Source organism: Macaca fascicularis, chromosome 14, assembly GCF_037993035.2.
Source record: "Macaca fascicularis isolate 582-1 chromosome 14, T2T-MFA8v1.1".
Lineage (NCBI taxonomy): Eukaryota > Metazoa > Chordata > Mammalia > Primates > Cercopithecidae > Macaca > Macaca fascicularis.
Genome location: NC_088388.1, coordinates 8,754,564 through 8,774,040, shown reverse-complemented (window position 1 = coordinate 8,774,040; position 19,477 = coordinate 8,754,564). Strand labels below are relative to the sequence as shown.

Here is a 19,477-nt window from a genome sequence, read left to right as displayed (position 1 = left end):
TGCCTGCCCTCCTGACTCCCTGCCCCTGAACTATAGAGACAGAGTCTGGCTGCCATGGGGCACCTGGGAGAGGGCAAGCGGGGCCTGGGTTCCAACTCCTCTAACCTCAGAGGGGCTGAGGACAGAGGCCGAGGAAGGGACCCTGCCCTTGGATATGGTGTGGGAGTGCCAGAGCCCCCATGGCAGTGTGGAGAACTGTCAGGGGTGCCAGATGCCATGGCAAGTCACGATGCTTGGAGGTGGGTGGAAGTTACTACTTTTTATCTTTTTTGAGACAGTCTTGCTCTGTCGCCCAGGCTGGAGTGCAGTGGCACAATCTTGGTCAACTTAACCTTCGCCTCCTGGGTTCAAGCTATTCTCCTGCCTCAGCCTCCCAAGTAGCTGGGACTACAGGCACCCGCCACCACGCCGAGCATTTTTTTTTTTTTTTAAAGTGGAGACGGGGTTTCACCATATTGGCCAGGCTGGTCTCGAAATCCTGACCTTGTGATCCGTCCGCCTCGGCCTCCCAAAGTGTGGGATTACAGGCATGAGTCACCGCACCCAGCCTACACTTTTTTTTTTTTTTGAGATGGAGTCTTGCTCTGTTGCCCAGGCTGGAGTGCAGTGGCGCGATTTTGGCTCACTGCAACCTCTACCTTCCAGGTTCAAGCAATTCTCCTGCCTCAGCCTCCAGAGTACCTGGGACTACAGGCATGCACCCCCATACCTGGCTAATTTTTGTATTTTTAGTAGAGATGGGGTTTCACTATGTTGCCAGGTTGGTCTTGAACTCCTGACCTCATGTGATCCACCGGCCTTGGCCTCCCAAAGTGCTGTGATTACAGGAGTGAGCCACCACACCTGGCAGAGAAAAGCCTTGAATGACTCACCAAGGCTGGTGGATCTGGTCCCAGGAGAGGGATGCAGTGCAAGGCAAGGAACTGCCTATTGTTGGGGCATCAGGACACCAGGGTTGCATGATAGGTTGGGTCACCTGGTTACGTCCAAGAAAGGTGACAGGCTACATGTGGGGAGACAGCTTTTGAGTTTATTTGGCTTCTGGCTTCATTGGATCCCGAGGCTAATACTCCAACCCTGGCTGGGGCAGCAGGAAGGCACCCAGAGAGCCCTGGCCCCAGATGACCCCCAGGGCAGGAGGCCCATGCTCTAAGCCCTAGGGCAGGGGCCGCAGTAGCAGGACTTGGTCAAAAGTGCTGGTGACAGCTGAGGCCGGCCCCTCTTCCCTGCACCTCCCCTCCTCCCTGCATCACCCCTGCGGGCAATTCCCTGAGACAGGCTCTGGTCCTCCCAACCAGCTGGGTACAGTGTCGGGCCCCAGTAGGGCAGGTGAGCTGGGAGGTTTCAGGTATGGGGGCGCAGGCCCCCCATCCAGTGTGAAGGCTTCCTGTGCAGTGTAGTGTTCCTGACCCCCAAAGCGGGGGTGGGGTCCCTGGGGAAACTGAGGCAGCTGCAGAGGCTGGCCCAGCTCCTGTTCCAGTGTATGCTGTGACTCCTCTAAGGCAGCTGGAGCTCGGGGGAGTGGCCTGGCCCACTCAAGGTCCCGCCTCCGGCACCCAAGGGGCCTGGGCACCCATGTCTTTGGTCTGTGCCCTGCAGTCCTGGGGGCCTCCCCGGAAGGGGTTGGCAGGTGGGGAGTCCCAGAAGGGGTCTGAGTCTGGGAACAAGGTCCAGGGTGCCCGGCGGGGTGCAGGCTGTGGCGAAGGCAGGGGAGAAGGCCGTGGCCCAGCCGACACAAAGCTCCAGGGATCAATGCGGCTGCGAAGGGGTGAGGGCCGAGGTCGGCTGATGAGGCCCAGGGGTGGTGAACGTGGGGTGCCTGGGGTGCCAGGAGCAGAGCGTGATGTCCCGGGTGGGGGTGAGACAGTGCCTCCTGTGAGATATAGGAGGGGCACAAGGTCAGGCAACCAACAACTCCTGAGGTCCCCAAGATACACTGCCCTGCTCTGGGCCTCAGTTTCCCCATCTGCACAGTGAGCTACTTGACTCAACTTCTACGGCCCTTCCTGCTCTGCGTGCCTCTGTTTTTTCGTAATGGTTAGGAGTGAGGCCTCTGGAGCAGGCCGGCCTGTATGTCCCGGCCCTGCCACTTACCAGCTGTGGGAGCTCTGGGTCCCTTCATCTCTGTGCCTTAAATTTCCTTATCTAAAAATGGGCATCTAAGAGCACTTAGTTCTGTGGTTGTTATGACTGAATGAGACCATCTCGGGAAAGCCTTGTAAAGAGTACTTGACACAAGTTAAGGAACCAGGAGTTTGCTACTATTATGACTACATATATGCTCTGTCGCCCAGGCTGGAGTGCAGTGTCATGATCACGGCTCACTGCAGCCTCAACCTTTCAAGGCTCACGTGATCCTCCCAAAGTGCTGGGATCACAGGCGTGCACCACTGCCTGGCCTTGATTACTTCTGTTATTTCACAGCAGGCATCGCCCCCACCTGCCTGGACCACCTGATAGCTGAATTTAGAACTCTGCTCCCTACATGGTCTTCAGTATCCCAAGCGCCTGGTTCAGGGTCCAGTAGATGACTGTGGTCTTGGCCTTGCCTCCTTGCATGTCCCCAGCCACTCCTCCCTCCCTGGGGACCCCCATCTCCCATCCGCGAAGCAGGCCGGCCTCAGGCCACTCACCGCGGGGCTCCTCCTCACGTCGGGGGCTCTTGGCTGACCGCTGGCCTGCAGGAATACCCAGGTCCAGCAACAGGGGTGCAGGAGTGGGCGGGGAGTCGGGCGTCTTGGGCGAGAAGCGAATGAGCGGGGAAGGGGGCGGCTCGGTCGGGCAGGGCGCGGGCATTGGCGTTGGGGGTGTTGTGGGGGGATCCCCACGCTCACGTCCTTGGCTTCCCGGTGGCTGCAGGTCGCGGCCGAGGCCCAGGGAGGCAAGCAGGGCGGTGCCACGCAGTAGCGCACGCTGGATCAGCTTGGGCGTCCCAGAGCTGCTACCGCGCTCTGCGGGGAGAGGCCTCTTGGGTTCCTCGGGCTCCAGGCCAGGCCGTAGGGGGTGACCTGCGGGGCGGAGGCGGCACAGGTGACGGCATGGCTGATGCATCTTCCGGATGAGGGCCCAGGACCTCTCTGCGGTCTTGGAACTGAGTTCTGCCCTCTACCAGCATCTTCCCTGGTCCCACAGGTCCCACGGCCTCCCTACCATGCACCCACACTCCGGCCTTTCACAAGATGGGTGCTGGGAGGGGAGGGCAATGCAGGCGGAGGAAGCGACAGCAAAGCCTGACGGCAGCCAGTGACCCAGACCCCAAAGATGGATGGGCAGTCCCAGTGGAGGCAGGGCTGAGGCCAGGTCACGGTGGGCCTCCATGGCCTGCCAGGGGCAACCTCCAGGTCCAGGGCCATGGCAGGTCCCACTGACTGGGACCGGCGCCCTGTGCTCTGTGCCCACCCGCTTCCTGGCTTGGCAGCCCTGCCCCTTCTGCCCACCCACCCCCACTCCAGCTGTAGCTTGTAAGATGCACACAGTCAACTCTAATGTACATGGCCGCCTTGAGGAGCACAAATCCCTGTCCCTATTCTAGAAAGGAGGAAAATGAGGTTCAGAGGGGTCAATACCTTGCCCAAGGTCACAGCTAATTTACAGAGTAGGTATTTGTGCCAGGCCTGAGCTGAATAACATAGGGGCATTATGTTGTCTGATCCTCACGCCCGGGGGTTCCAGGCTTAGAGGTTGAGGGCTTGCGCGGAGCTGTACAGCCAGTGAAAGGTGGAGCTGGCTTCACCCCAGGCAAGGGCAGTAGAGCCTTTGCTCTCCACCATTTCCCAACCAGACTCTGCCCTAGATTTCAAGACACTAGTGTCCCACTTTCCAGTCTAGGGTTGGCCTGACTCCATTCTAGATCACTTGGGCAGGGATGGGGAAACCGCTCATTAAGGAGAAGGGCCTCTAGGATGGGCTCTCACAAGCACTGATTTTGGCTCTAGAATCTGCTATGGCTCTATAAGAAAGTCTGGCCTCCTCCCTCTGCCTTTCCCCTCCTGCCTGGAGTGCAAAAGCAGGTTGGATGTCGGGAGGAAGAAATATAAGGCTGGGAAAAGTGAACTTCTACTATGAACCAGGACTCAGCTGACAGTCCCTTCTGTCAGCCACAACCCTTACTCAGACTCTCTGCCTCTTACCTCACCCAACTCCCACCCCGACCACTACCACTGAAGGAACAAGGGAATCCTTCTAAAATGCAAACCGGTTAAAGACAGGTCTCTGCTTAAAAACTGCCCATCACTTCCAGCTTCATTCACTCATTCATTCAATCAACATCTACTGACCCATGTGCCTTGGCCCCTGTCCGCAGCCCCAGTCCTGAGACTCCTTGGCTCTCAACTCTTCTCAGAGTTCAGCCAGGTTGCCTTTTCCTTGGGTCTGGTGAGCTGCATGCCTGTGCACACACTGTTTGCTCTGGCTGGCTGACCTTTCCCACCTCAGCTTTCAGTGACCTCTTACGTACCATCCAAGACCCACTGGGATGTCACTTCCTCTGTGAAGCCTTCCCAAAATCTCCCTGAACCTGCATAGTTATTGCTCATGTTATGCCTCATACAGGTGCTACTGGACTTGTCTGTGAGTCTGCCTCCTTCATCAGATGAGGTCAAGGCAGTGTTTAACATGTTGATGCCTGGCTCTTAAAATGCAAATCCCTGGCTCGCGCCTGTAATCCTAGCACTTCGGGAGGCCTAGGCAGGCGTTTCACGAGGTCAGGAGATCAAGCCCATCCTGGCTAACACGGTGAAACCCTATCTCTACTAAAAATACAAAAAAATTAGCTGGGCGTGATGGCCTGCGCCTATAGTCCCAGCTACTTGGGAGGCTGAGGCAGGAGAATGGCATGAACCCAGGAGGCGGAGCTTGCAGTGAGCCAAAATCGCGCCACTGCACTCCAGCCTGGGTGACAGAGTGAGACTTCTCTCAAAAAAAAAAAAAAAAAAAAAAAAGCAAATCCTTGTTTGATGAAGAATCCATTTTTATAATCCTTGCACCAACCACGTGAGGTTATCACCCCCACTTCGCTGGTGAAGAACTGATCATTTACAGTGAGTTTAAACAGAAGAGGGGAAATCATGTTTAAAAAAAGCAAGGGCTGGCTGGCTGCGGTGGCTCACACCTGTAATCCCAGCACTTTGGGAGGCCAAGGCGGGCGGATCACGAGGTCAAGAAATCGAGACCATCCTTGCCAACATGGTGAAACCCTGTCTCTACTAAAAAATACAAAAATTAGCAGGGCATGGTGGCACACACTTACAGTCTCAGCTACTTGGGAGGCTGAGGCAGCAGAATCAGTTGAACCCAGGAGGCGGAGGTTGCAGTAAGCCGAGACCCCGCCACTACACTCCAGACTGGGTGACAGAGCAAGACTCCATCTCAACAACAAAAAAAAAAGCAAGAGAGGCTGGGAGCGGTGGCGCATGCCTACAATCCCAGCACTTTGGGAGGCCAAGTAGGGCAGATCACTTGAAGTCAGGAGTTCGAGACTAGCCTGGCCAACATGGTGAAACCCCGTCTCTACTAAATACAAAAATTAGGCCGGTGGTTCACGCTTGTAACCCCAGCACTTTGGGAAGATGAAGCAGGCGGCTCACTTGAGGTCAGGAGTTCGGGACCAGCCTGGCCAACATGGCGAAACCTCGTCTCTACTAAAAATACAAAAAGTAGCTGGGCATTGTGGCACATGCCGGTAATCCCAGCTACATGGGAGGCTGAGGCAGGAGAATCATTTGAACCTGGGAGGTGGAAGTTCTAGTGAGCTGAGATTGCGCCACTGCACGCCAGCCTGGGCAACAGAACACCACTTCATCTCAAAAACAACAACAACAAAAATTAGCTGGGCATGGTGGCACACACCTGTAATCCCAGCTACTGGGCAGGCTCAGGGAGGAGAATTGCTTGAACCTGGGAGGTGGAGGCTGAAGTGAGCTGAGGTCGCAGCACTACACTCCAGCCTGGGTGACAGAACAAGACTCCTCAAAAAATAAAACAAAACAAAAATAGCAAGAGAAAGCTGGGTGTGGTGGCTCACACCTGTAATGCCAGCACTTTGGGAGGCTGAGGTGGGTGAACTGCTTAAGCCCAGCCCGGGCAACATGGCAAAACCCCATCTCTACAAAAAATACAAAAATTAGCCAAACATGGCATGCATCTGTAGTCCCAGCTACTCAGGAAGCTGAGGTGGGAGGATCACTTGAGTCCGGGAGGCAGAGTTTGCAGAGAGTCATGATTGTGCCACTGCACTCCAGCCTGGGTGATAGAAATAGACTCTGTCTTAACTAATAAAAGAGAGAAATGAGACAAAGGGAAGAGAAGATAGGGTCCAGCAGACAAAATGAGAATGAACAGAAGTTCCTGCAGTCAATGGCCTGAGAAACTGAGGTTCTGAAGGGTAAGTGACTTGGTCAACATAATCCAGCTAGGATTTGAATCTGCCTCTAAACTTCCTGGCAGCAAGAGTTAGCAACTCTGTTGTTTAGGAGAAAGCTGCATGACTCTTCTTGACCCAAAGATAGACAGAGGTGAAACTGCTTCCGTGGGGCCTTATAGGGAGGACACAGCCACGTAGTTATTGACTCCAAGGCAACAAGCCTCACAGGGCAGTTGCTATCAGTGTAGCTGAGTGTACCCTGCCAATGTGCCACTCCTTGCAACCAGCTCTCCAGGGGCCAGAACAGCCTGCTTGGGACAGGGTGATGGGGTGTGTGGCTCTCCAGTGGTGTGGCTTATGCCTGGGACCATCTCACAGGGTCTGGGATCTCTGTGAGGCCCCATTCTTTGATTCTTAACTGGGTTTCTGTGGGTGGCTATGAGGTCAATGTCATGTATTTTCACGGACCCAGATGGTGTGTGGAGTGTGGAATTGGGCTGGGGAACCACATGCTCAGCCAGCCACTGAGCTGCAGCAGCTGACATCCTTTCGGGGCAAGTGGCAATCCATTTCTTTATCAGCCAGGAAGGGCATTGGTGTTGAGGCTGACAGACTCTTATCAAGAACAGTAACTACCATAGTTTCCAGTGCTTTCACGAAACCTCAGGCAGGTGGCCTTCTGGCCACACATCTGCAATTTCATATTGTGGGAGCATTCGTTGTATCCCTGGGGGCTGCGGCTCTCTCAGTTTGCTGTGGCTCAACCAAGAAAGAAGGCATTTCAGATATCTACGGGCACAGACTTCTACAAAGTTATGATGCCATGAAATATTTCGAGGAGATGAGGAAGGCTGGTATCTCTCAGAATGCAAAGTGATTTTGGAATGTGAAGATTTTTTTTTTTTTTTTGAGACAGAGTCTCGCTCTGTCGCCCAGGCTGGAGTGCAGTGGCCAGATCTCAGCTCACTGCAAGCTCCGCCTCCCAGGTTTAGCCATTCTCCTGCCTCAGCCTCCCGAGTAGCTGGGACTACAGGCACCCGCCACCTCGCCCGGCTAGTTTTTTGTATTTTTTAGTAGAGACGGGGTTTCACCGTGTTAGCCAAGATGGTCTCGATCTCCTGACCTCGTGATCCTCCCATCTCGGCCTCCCAAAGTGCTGGGATTATAGGCTTGAGCCACCGTGCCCGGCCTATGAAGAATTTCTTTGGGTTGAATTACTTAGAAGTTTGTCACTGACCTGAACTATTCATGAACATATGAGCTAATAGTTTCTCTTGATAAATAATTAACAAATTCTTTGGATTAAAAAACATGGGGCAAGCTTGAGAACGATGGGGTCCAGACCCCTTGTGCCCCTGCTTCTGGGAGCTCAGGGCCAGACGGTTCTGTGGAATAGTCAGGACCTGCTTCAACCTACACACCTGGGTTGACAGGCCCTCAAGTTCTCCTTTGGCCCATCTGGCCTGGTACATTTTAGAGCAAGTGAGTTCAGGAAGCCCCCTTGGCCTTCCAGTTCTCAGTTCAGTCCCTGCAGGACGGATGCTGGGGGCACTGCAGCTGCTGGAGCAGCAAATGGCGGGGCGGATGGAGGCCTGGGGCTCTGCCTCTGTGGTCAGACAGACAGTCTTCGGTTCAAATCTCTGCTCTACTGGGTGCCTTACATCAAACCACTTAATCGCTCTGTGCCTTAGTTTCCTCGTAAAATGAGGCCAATACTACTACTCCCCTCACAAAACTGCTTGGCACATAGAAGAGACCCAACAAAGGTTAGCTGTTGTTATGGCTATCGAATGTAGCTCAGGAAATGGTAGAGGTGATGGGCTGGGTGGGATGGGAGGAGTTTAAACAGCTTGCTGAACTGGACTCTTCTGAGAGCGGCTAATCGGGTCCTACATTCTGGCTGTGAGCAGCAGGTGTGGGGGCTCTGAGGATGGTCCCTAGGTTGGCACAGGGACTCACAGGCAAGGGAGGCCGTAACTTTCTGGCCTCCGTCAGAGCTGGGCAGTGTTGAGCTGAGTGAGCCCTGCTCTCTGCCTGACCCTCTGGCTTCCTAAGCAGTCTGTATGTGAGAAGCCCTTTCTTCACGTGAAAGCTTCTGAGCTCACTACAAGCATGGGAGCTGAAGTCTCTCTGGGTTCAAATCCTCAGCTGGGGGTTTAAGGTAGGTTACTTCACCTCTCAGAGCCTCAGTTTCCTTATCTGTAAAATGGGGTAATAGTAGCCCCTCTTCATCAATGCTTGGAGGGAATGCCTGGCACAGTAGGGCAGTTACCATCACGGAGAACAGAAAGGCCCGGAGCTATCCTGGATGTGGTGAGAATGGTCCTGGATCCTGCCTGCTCGGCCTTCTCATTCTCTTCTTCATCTAGAGGCTCCCAGAAGGGACTCCGAGCAGCACAGCGTGGCTGACACTAGTCTGGCTCTACCCAACACAGGCTGATTCCTTCCCCTCTCTGGGCCCAGCTTGCCTTGGTACCAAAGGCTGGGTGGGCTTCCTGTCTTTCTTTTCTCCCTGGAGCCTGCTAAAGGTACAGGGGCTGCCACAGGCACAGGGAAGAGCCTTCTTACAGGCCAGCTCTGAACAAGGGGATGAGACTCTGGGCCCCGAGCCGAGGCCTGGGCTGTATGCTGCTTGATCGTGGGCCTGTAGGTCAGACCTGGGTTCCAAGATCAGTTCTGTCCTGTCTCAGCCTTGGTTTCCTAGTCTCTAGAATGAGAGCAACCAGGGCAGGACTCCTGCTTTGCCTGCTCACCTCTCATGGCCTCCCCAAGGTGCCCACGGAAGGAACTCAGCCAGATTCTGCCGAGGGAGGAAGGCCACTCACCATTGAGTGCTGGGGGTGTGGAAGGAGATCCTAAGGGGGATGAGTCATCTGAATCCAGGTACCATGTGGCTTCGTCCATGCGGGACCTTCTCCTGGTGATGGGAGGACAAGGAGGGGTGCTTTGGGAATTCCAGGACTTGGGGAAAGCAGATGATGCTGGGTTTGGGGGGTACTCAGGTACTCACCTCCCATTCTGGGCTTCCCCAGGCTTGGGGGAACTGGGACCCCAAGCCCAGCATGCTCGCCGCTCTCCATTGCTTGAGTCCTCCAGACGTCGGGGGGACTGGCGGCCCCATGCCTGGCCTGGCTCTGCAGGCTCCACTACAGGGGAAACCGATGGAATTGGAGATAATCTTTATCCTCCCTCCATCATCAGAGTCAGGCTTCAGGGGTAACCTTTACAGTATGGAGAGGAGGGTGGGCCCTGTACCATTCCCAGGGTGAGCTTTGGGCAAGATAGATGGGTTTGGGTTTATCACCCCACAGTGGGGTGGGGCATCTCATCTAGCCCTTCAGCTAACATTTGCTAGTTAGTAATTAGTACAGACAAGGACACCAACTGCCTGGGTTTGATTCTGGCTCTTCCACTTATTAACTGTGTAGCAAGTTACTTTTTTCACTTTTCTCATCCGTAAAACTTGGATTAACAATAAAAATAGCAACCTAATAGAATTATTGCAAGATATTAATATTAGTAAAGCATTTAAAAAAATTAGTAGTACATAGTGTCATACAATTATTTGACTAAAAAAATAAGTACAATTAATGCTGCCTGGGGAGTTCAGAGTTAACAGTCTAGACCTAAGGCAGGGAGCCTGGGGGCAGACGGAAAGAGGGGATAGTGAGTGGGATCCCCTCCAAGGATAAGGTCTGAAAGAGAATAAGGGGCTGGGATGCGGAGAGGGGCACGAGAGGCGAGGTTTCTTACACTGGATGGCCCGGAACCGGGGGAAGGTGGGCGAATCCCCAGGCCCGACCTCGAAGACGTTTCTCCTCCGGTCGAGGCCGGGTGAGGCCTGCACGGTGATGCGGTGCTTGAAGTCTGCGGTTTAGGTTGGGGGGAGCAGGGTTCAGGTTTGCGATGAAGGAGAGCCAGGACCCCAACCTGCAGGGGCCCAAGGCCGGCTCCCAGGCCGCACAGGAAGCGGCACGGTGGCTATGAGACTGTTGCCAGCCTCACTGCTTTCTTGAGCCGCTGGTTCTGGATAAGGAAAGCTACTCGTCTGCGTCGGAGATGCCAGGCCGCCGGCCCGCCCCGCCCCCTAGACCTTCCCAGAACTTTCGTGAACCCCACCCCTTCCCGGTCGCCCCTACTCCCAGACCGACATGCAAATACTTCCGCCAGAACCCGCCCACAGACAGAAAAAAAACACTCCTGGCCCCACCCCTCCCAGCCTTCACCTCTCGGGCCCACCCACAACACCCTAAACCAATCCCAGCGCGCTCAGCCCACAGACCTGGCTCCACCCCCCCGCCCTCGCAGCCAATGGCGGAGGATGCCCCGGGGCCCGCCCCTCACCGAGTGGCATGCTGATGCGCTCGCCGCCGTCGCGCGCCCGGAGCTTGCTGCGCTTGAATGTGCCGCGGCGGCGGCGCACGTGCGGTCGCTCGCGGTCCACCTGCTGCAGCAGCAGCGTCAGCTCGCGCTCGAACACTTCTAGCTCCCACTGGGCCAGCAGGTGCTCGCGCCGCCGCAGCTGCTCCGCCTGTGACCTCTGCTCGCGCGCTGCTCGCGTCAGCTCCTCTTCGCGGCTCAGTAGTTCCTGCGCCCGAGACAGCGAAGGAGAAGAGGTCAGCCTGGCACCTGGCACCGATCCCGGCGGCGCCCGCCCCGACTCTGCCCCAGGAAGATCAGGGAGACACTCCTTCCAACGCTGGGTCCCCTGATTCCTCGCACCTTTTCCTTGGCTCGCAGCTCGTCGAAAAGACCCTGGATCTCGCGCTTCCAGCCTTCCTGCATGGAATGGAAGGAGTCCCGCGGCATTTCCCGTAGGACCTGTGCCTCCAGCGCCTCCAACTGCTGCAGGATGGAGGCGAAGTCGGGCCTGCGGTGAGGGTCCTGCGCCCAGCAGTCTAGGGGCACGGCGTGCAGCGGGGACAGAATAAGAAGGGGTCTGTGGGTGGATATGTCCTGGACCAGGGAGCTCTGCCCCTCACCTGCTCCCCCCGCCCCGTCCTCTTACCTGCCATAAGCTGTGCGAAGGGCTCGGGGCAGGTGGATGGGATGGGCAGTGTGAGCTTGTTAACAGCTACGCCATAGGCCACAGCAAGGCAGTCAATGCCACGGTACGGCACCTCCCCGGTCAGCAGTTCCCACAGCAGCACCCCAAAACTGTGGGCGAGACAACAGGTCTGTGTTCCCTTTTCTCTCCCAACCCATACCCCCTTACTGCCACTTCACCCAAAAGCAACTAGGAGCTAAGTGGTTTGGATCCCTGTCCCTGGACTTGGCCCAGCCCTAGACTTAGGCAGCCACCTCTGCCCTCTGCAGCCCCGTAGCAGCCCCTGTCCAGCCCCACCGAGGGCCGCACCTCCAGACGTCACTGCCCTTAGAGAAGGTGGAGGCCTTGATAACCTCAGGAGCCATCCAGGCGTAGGTGCCCGCGGCACTCATTTGTGTGGTTTTGTGCCACTCTCGGGCCAGACCAAAGTCGGTGATCTTCAGGGTCTTGTGCTCCATGTCGTCACCCTCAATGGGCTGCAGCAGCAAAACTAGAGAAGAGGGGCTAGATTGTGGATGCTCCAGGATCAGGTGGTGGGGACAGGGTAAGAGCTGGGAGCAAACTCATCTGATGGACATCCTGGCTGGGTCCTGGGGGCACAGAGGTGACTTGGTCTAGATCTTGAGGACCTACTTGAAGCCAGACATTTCTTTTTTTTTTTTTTTTTTTGAGATGGAGTTTCGCTCTTGTTGCCCAGGCTGAGTGCAGTGGCACCATCTTGGCTCACTGCAACCTCCACTTCCCGGGTTCAAGCGATTCTCCCGCCTCAGCCTCCCGAGTAGTGGGATTACAGGCATGTGCCACCATGCCCGGCTAATTTTGTATTTTTAGTAGAGACAGGATTTCTCCATGTTGATCAGGCTGGTCTTGATCTCCCAACCTCAGGTGATCTGCCCGCCTCGCCTCCCAAAGTGCTAGGATTACAGGTGTGAGCCACCGCACCTGGTCGACGACAGACATTTCACACTCAGCCCTAGCACTCAAAACCATTTATGAGCTAGATAATATTTTTCATGTTTCACAGATGGGGAAACCAAGCAGGGAAATGACTTGGCAGAGGTCATACAACAAATAGAGCAGAGATTACAACCTGGTCTGTGTGGCTCTGAAATCAGTGTTCTAGCTTTTCCCTAAGACTACACTGAAACAAAATTGGCAAGGTAGCAACTCTGGGCTTTTTTTTGAGACGGAGTCTCGCTCTGTCAGCCAGGCTGGAGTGCAGTGGTGTGATCTCCGCCCACTGCAAGCTCCGCCTCCCGGGTTCATGACATTTTCCTGCCTCACCTTGCGAGTAGCTGGGACTATAGGTGCCTGCCACCCACCGCGCCCGGCTAATTTTTTGTATTTTTAGCAGAGATGGGGTTTCACCATGTTAGCCAGGACGGTCTTGATTTCCTGACCTTGTGATCCACCTGCCTTGGCCTTCCAAAGTGCTGGGATTACAGATGTGAGCCACCGCGCCTGGCCTGGGCATTTATGGCTTTGATTTCAAGAGAGATCTGTGAGTGTCCTGTCACTCTGTTGAGGCAGGAGCGTGAATGAGAACCCCCCTTGGAGTGGGGAGCAAGAGGGAAGTTCTTGGTGAGAAAAGAAGCCCAGCAGGTACCACAGGCCCCAAGTGCCCACATCACACTGTGGCAAGTGCAGCCACTTCCAAGGCAAAGATTCCAAAAGATACCTACCGATGCAGCTGGAAGGGAAGAGAAAGGGTGGGGTCCAAGAAAGTGATGGTTCTTGGCCACAAAGGAGGAGCTTGGGGTAAATGTAGGCGTGGATGGTCAGACGTGGCAGGGGCTTGTGGCTTTAACCCAAATGGGCCACTGTACTTGGTACAAAGAGGAGAAGCAGCAACTTGCAAATCTCTCACCAGGACAGGAATGACTCAAGTGAGAGAAGTTTTCGAGGAATAGAAAGAGGACAAAGTCATAGAGTCAGGAAGGGTCTGAAGGCCCCTCTATTTGCTGGTTACAGCCAACTGCACTGTGGAAGAGAAGCGATATCAAGTCAACCATGTTTCTGGACCCGTGTCAGGGCACACCTCTCAGCTCTCCTGCCCCATGTGACACGACTGTCATGGGGGCAGCATAGGGCACAGGGTGGAGCAGATGGGAAGGGCACCTCATACAGCCTGGTGAGTCAGGGAGGACTTCCCAGAGGAGGTGGCAGAACCAGGGTGCTCATTTTTCAGGGCTTAAAGCCACAAGCCCTGATCCTGCTGCTGGCCAGCCCACCTGGGCCTTGAGGAGGCATCTCGCACTGCTGCCAGCCGTCCCCGCTGCCCCACCGTCCTCAGCCCCCACAGCCCCTGGCTGCTTGGCTGTTTCTGCGTCCTCTACCTTCAGCCATTTCAGCGCTGGTGCTTCTCAGAGCATGGCCTCTCCTCAACCTCTGCCCGCAGCCCCCTGGCTGACTCAGCCTCTTCCAGGTACCAGCTCCCTCTCCCTACTGGCATCTTCCACATTTGCAACTCCATGCCAGACAAATTGGTTCAGCTACCCCTCAGCAGCTCTACCTAATGTCCAGGTGTCCTCCATGACCACCTTTACTATCCCGGCATGCCCAGTAGATTTTCCTGCAACTTTTCCTAATCCAGAGAATGGTCTCAAAATCCACCTACTCCTCTGAGCCAGACCCTGGAGCCAAATCCTGAACACTTCATCAAGCCGAGGATGACAACAAAACCCTCCTCAGACGGCTGTCACGAGCACGAAACAAGACCACACTTTTAAAGCTTTTGCATGGGGGCTGCCACCTGGCAGAAGCATCCTAAAGGCCAGTTGTCCTAAAGCTCATATCGTATCTCCACCCTCCTCTCCCTCCTCTGTCACTCCTTACTGCCAGCTTCACAATAGCCTCCGGTCTGGCTGCTGGAGGCTGGGGACCTGACCGTTTAGCAAGCCCCGCACAAGCTCATTCCAAAGGGGAAACGCAGCAGGCTGGGGCAGTGGGTGGAGTGGAAATGGGCACTTCCCCTGGTGCCAGGGCCCAACTCCCCCTTTGAAGACCAACACTTGCTGCTGCTTGGCCCGGTCTCCAGCCGCTTGTGGCATCCGAGACTGGCAAAGTGCTGTTCCAGTATCTCAGGACGAGTAGCCACTCTCCACCTTTTTCAGGTGGGGAATCTGAGGCCCAGAGAGGGGCAGCAACTCACCCAAAGTTTCAGGACTTCTTTGTGCTTGTGGCCTTTCTGCTACCTCCCCGCTCCCGGCTCTGCCAGCTGCTAAGCCCCATCCTCTGCTTTCTCTCCAAGCTGCCTCTCTGTGCTTTCAATTGTCCCAACTCCAGCTGCTGTTCCGGTGTCTGATGTAGACCCCAGGCATGGGAGGTCAGGGGTCACCCAGAGGAGAATGGGCCAGAGACCCCGAAGCTAGGGGAAGCTCTCAGTGCCCCTTTAGGGCTCCCTGGCCTCTGACAGGGACCTGGCCACCAGCTCCCTCCCTAGGCTGGCCTCTGTGGGGCTTGGGAGTGGCCTGGGCAGCTCACGCCTCTTCCTCTTCCCTCCTGTGGTCCCTACTTCTCCTTTCTGGGAGGCCTGGGCCAGGTCTCCCACTTGGGAGGGGGAGTCCTTTTGGGGAGAACTGGGGGAGGTCAGGCCCAGGCCGAGCTGGCTGGTCAGTCCTGTGACTCGTGGGCCTGGAGAATTCCCCCTCCTCTCCCCGCCAGGCTTCCTCACAAGGCCCCCATTGTCCAGGAAAATCATGCCATTGTTTCTTGCCTGTGCCCCCCCAAGCCCAGGGACTCCCCCCACCCCAATCCCGCAGACAGCAACTTGGGCCTAAGACTGGGGTCTCCGAGGTTAAATGCCAGGCTCAGGGAGGCTGAGGGCACCTTGCCTGCCCTTTACCACCAACTCCCAGACTCTGAGAGGGAAGCAGGGGAACTAGAGGGGAGTGGGGCAGCAGTTCCAGGCTCCTTCCTCCCGCAAGCCCTCCACCCCCAGCTCTTTCCTCCCCTGCAGGCAGCTGGGCTAGGGAGGGAGCAGGGGCTGGAGCAGGGACAGGAAGCCGGCTCAGGGCAGCAGGAAACGCAGGAAGCAGTGGGGAGGGTGGGGAGCAGGGGCCTGGGCTATTGTTCCATTTTTTCTGGAAAGAAAACGGAGGAAAAACAGAAGATGGGAGTCCCCTCCCCCTGCGCCTTCAGGGAATCCCCCTCAGATTGGGGCAGGTAGTGGGGGTCCCTAGATAGAGCCCAGGGTTGAGGCTGAGAGGTGGGAACTGCACCTTACAAGGGATGAGAAGAGTGGGTGGGGTGGTTGGCAGGCCTCCCCTGGCTCCTCCAGCCCTGGCAAGAACTTGGATATCTGGGGCTCAGCACTCTGTTTCCTGCAAGCCCCTTGTCCATGGTCAGCCCAGGCCAGGAGGCTCAAAATATCCACATGGACCCCCCTCTAAGAATGTCTCATGCTTTTCCAGTGACCCCACTGAGCCTGGCCCCTCCTGCATTTCCTACTGCTGCTCTCCAGCCTGCACCCTGGGCTCTAGGAGGCCCCTGCTCCTGGTCCCTGCTGTGTGCTAGGTCCTGCTTCCATGCCTTCGCTCTCTAAATGCTGCGCGCACCAGGAAGCCCTCTGAAGCTACCACTTGCTTCTCTTGGGCCGTGATGGAAAGCGTGTTGGGGGCTTAAAATGGTGGGAGATGGAGTCTCCCTTAGCCCAGCACTCCCACCCCAAGCACTGATTGCAGGCTAGGCCCTCTTGGTGATCCAGCCCTCAAATGTCCATCTCCATGGCTGAACACCCGCTGCGGGTTGGGGATCGCAGGTCAGGCTTGCCCAGGCTGTTGAGCTGTTTCACTCTCCCTTTTTACAGAGTCTGAAATTGAGGCTCCGAGTTTGAGTAACGAGCTAGAGGTCATGCAGCCAGGGAGGGCTAGGCCAGAATTCCAGCCCTGGCCTTGGCCTTGACTGCCAAGGAGGGCTTCTCCCTCTGAGATATCTGTTCTGGAGGAGCTGCCCATGATGACAGGAGAGGACAGAGCACCAAGTCTACGAATATGAATTTAGGGGAGGAGAAGATGGGGAGCGCGAGCTTCCAGAGGACTTCCTTGAGGTGGGAGGCAGAGCTGGGCAGGATGCTTATGGCCCACCTGAGAAATCCCAATTTCTTAACTTGTCCAAACCTCAGCTGCAGGCTGGGGCCAAGGACTTCTGAGGCTGGGACAGGAAGACTCTTCTGGGTGCCTGGAGCTCTGTTTGGGGGCTAGCTTGAGCCCATGGGCACCTGGTCAGCTGGGACCCCCTAGGGCGAGTGCTCCTACCTGCAGCAGACCCTAAGCTAGGCTCAGTGGAAGGTTGGGAGCAGGTGTGTGCCAGAGCCATGCCACCCGCAACCAGGCCGCCAGAAACTCACTGTTGTTGGACTTGAGGTCGCGATGGATGACGGGCACCAGGGCCTCGCAGTGCAGGTAGTGCATCCCACGGGCAATCTGCACAGCCCAGTTAACCAGCACATGGGGAGGCACGCGCCGCCCTGCCAGAGCTCGGCTGAGGGGTCCACCAGCTGCATACTCCATCACCAGGCACAGGTTGGGCTCCTCCAGGCACACAGCCTTGAGGGCAATGATGTTGGGGTGTGCTAGCATGGCGAAGAGCCGGGCCTCCTGGCGAACACTCTCAGCTGTCACACTGATGTCCTCATCGGGGTCCTGGCGAGCTGCCTTCACAGCCACCAGCTCACCTCGCCAGCTGCCCCGGTACACCTTGCCGAAGCCTCCAATGCCGATCACCTCCTCCAGCCGCAGCTCCTGGAAGCTGGCCACCTCGCAGGGGGGCGGGCCGCCACCCCGAGACACATAGTTGGATGGGAAGATGCCCACCTGGCCACCCACCTGGCCTGCCCACCAGCCCTCGTCTCCTGAGATGGCTGCGTCCCGGGACAGCACCTCCACACGGTCACCCTTCCTCAGGGCCAGCTCGTCCTGCCCACTGGGCTCGTAGTCGAACAGGGCTGTCCACACCGGGTTGGCATAACCCGCTGCCTTTGGAGACCCCTCAGGCCGGCCTCCTCCACTGCCCCCACCACCCCCGCTGCCACTGCCATTCCATGACCCTAGAGGGCTCTTGAGGAAGAGGCTCTTCAAGGGCTCCATGGCCGGGAGCCGGCGTTGGGATGTGTGGAGGACCTTCTCTGGGTGCCCGTGGTCCCCACCCCCGCTGGCTGCCGAGGCCCTAGTCCCGGAACCTGGGCATCCGGGCCCTGGCCCTCAGCCCCAGACCCACGCCTCTCTGGGGAGCCAGGAGTGTCGCCTCCCGGCCCCCCGCATCTCGGGCTTCTGGAGGAGGGCACCCAGGGCAGTGTGGTCAGGCCGGGGGGGTGGGGCCCCGGGGCCTCCGACGCCTCACCATGGCTAGCTTGGAGGGGCCCGAGCTTCCCTCGGTCCTGGAGCAGTCCTGGGAGCCTGGCTCCGGCCCCCGCCCAGCGTAAGGTGGGGCCTCCAGGGGCAGCGCCTCAACTCCGGTTGGGTCTTTTTGCGCGGGGGTGGAGGGAGCGTCCACAGTTGGGCCCAGACTGCCTGTTCCTGTCCCTGGCTCCTTTGGTCCCCGACGGCTCCGACCCCGCTCCCTTCTTCCTCCTCCCTTTGTACTTTGGCCTCGGGGGCGGGAGGCAGAGGTGGAGGGTGGAGTTTCACTTTTTTCCGCTCTTCTCCCTCCTGCAGGAAACAGCATCAGATGACGCGGGCGGCCTGCACCGCTCCCCTCCCAGAGGCTCCAGCAGGGGAGTTCCCGGGTAGGCGGGCCAGGAGAGGCAGAGGAGGGAAAGGGCAGAACCAGATTCCCCATCACAGCAGGCTTTGAGATATAGAAAGAAAAGCCTCCAGCTGCGTGCTCTGCTGGCCAGGGTGCAGGTTGGTCTCTGCTAAGGATGGGCCATCTCTGTCCTCTGCATCCGCACTGGCGTCAGCAAAACGGGGTTACAGAACCACACTTGGGAAGGGGGTGAACCCAAGTCTGGTGTTGGCTGCGAAGTTGTGGGACTGTGCGATCCATCCATTCTGAGCCTCATTATTTTCTTTCTTTCTTTCTTTTTTCTTTTTTTGAGACGGAGTCCTTTCTCTGTCACCCAGGCTGGTATGCAATGGCGCAGTCTAAGCTCACTGCAACCTCTGCCTCCCGGGTTCAAGCGATTCTCCTGCCTCAGCCTCCCGAGTAGCTGGGACTACCGGCGCGTGGCACCACGGCCGGCTAATTTTTGTATTTTTGGTAGAGATGGGTTTCACCACGTTGACCATGCTGGTCTCAAACCCCTGACCTCGTGATCCGCCCGCCTCGACCTCCCAAAGTGCTGGGATTACAGGCGTGAGCCACCGCGCCCGGCCATTCTTTTCATATATGATATGAGTACAAGAAAGCTCTGCCTCGCAGAGCTAGTGGGATGGGGTGGGGAAGACTGGAGGACAGACGGAACTGGCTGCACCTCAAGCTCTTGGAGTGGATTGTCTAAGGTTCTGCTCTTCTCCTCACCTGGGAAACAATCCGCTTCTTCATATCCCTTCCCCATTGGCAGAATCCTGAGACTTGTCCAGAACTTTGCCCACGATTGGATTCAGAATAGCTGAGTCGCCCTCAGAACCTCTGGATAGGGCTGCCCCAATTGCTTTAAGCCTGTCACTTTAAGAAAGACGACGCTATCCTTTTTCGACTATTCCTGCCTGTTCCGGAAGGTTGTTCTCTACACCCTAGGTCTGAGCTCTGACCCGGAAGTAGACGCCGCTGGGAGACGAGAAACGATCAGGACGTAGGAGGTCCAGCATTAAAGGGGGCGGACCGAGAGGGGCGTGCTTCGGTAGTGCAGAACACTCGCTGCAACTAGGGGATTCCACGCCTCCATCTTTTCCCCGTCTCCTGTAACTCATTGGAAGAGCTGTGCGCCAATTACTTTGCCGTTACCCAATGGCTACTCAACTGTCTCTTTGGTTCCGCCCAGTCGTCTACCCTGGGTTGGCGACGCCTGGGTGTACGCATGCGCCCAAACGCTTTTACGCATGTACTTGCTTTAGTTCTGGACTCTGCGCACGCCCAAATGGCACCCCTCGCGTCCTACCGCGCCACCACCTCTCTGCGCTTGCGCATTC

The 19,477-nt window shown here is 56.8% G+C and overlaps 1 protein-coding gene across 5 annotated transcripts; it reads right to left on the bottom strand.

Moving 5' to 3' along the window:
- Positions 1-1,010: 1,010 nt before the first annotated feature.
- Positions 1,011-17,956, bottom strand: MAP3K11 (mitogen-activated protein kinase kinase kinase 11). Of its 5 annotated transcripts, none has more exons than XR_012423081.1 (10): positions 16,756-17,956; positions 11,718-11,898; positions 11,370-11,518; positions 11,084-11,259; positions 10,706-10,949; positions 10,115-10,387; positions 9,372-9,507; positions 9,187-9,278; positions 2,634-3,008; positions 1,011-1,873 (listed from the first exon to the last, which is right to left on the bottom strand). XR_012423081.1 is itself a non-coding variant. In XM_005577256.4 (10 exons), the coding sequence occupies exons 1-10, from the start codon at positions 17,492-17,494 to the stop codon at positions 1,536-1,538; spliced, it is 2,544 nt and encodes an 847-aa protein (XP_005577313.1). In that variant the 5' UTR covers positions 17,495-17,956; the 3' UTR covers positions 1,011-1,535. The 5 variants fall into 5 exon arrangements, 3 of the variants coding, with proteins under 3 accessions (XP_005577313.1, XP_073869287.1, XP_073869288.1); XM_005577256.4 differs by having other exon boundaries at positions 10,115-10,228; XM_074013186.1 differs by lacking the exon at positions 16,756-17,956 and adding an exon at positions 13,091-13,358 and having other exon boundaries at positions 10,115-10,228.
- Between the last annotated feature and the right edge of the window lie 1,521 nt (positions 17,957-19,477).

Coding starts and splice junctions, on each gene's coding strand:
- MAP3K11 (XM_005577256.4), bottom strand. CDS start 17,494: ATGGAGCCCTTGAAGAGCCTCTTCCTCAAGAGCCCTCTAGGGTCATGG. Junction 9,279..9,371: donor GGGGAAGCCCAGAATGGGAG/GTGAGTACCTGA, acceptor TCCCATCACCAG/GAGAAGGTCCCGCATGGACG. Junction 1,874..2,633: donor ACGTGAGGAGGAGCCCCGCG/GTGAGTGGCCTG, acceptor TATATCTCACAG/GAGGCACTGTCTCACCCCCA.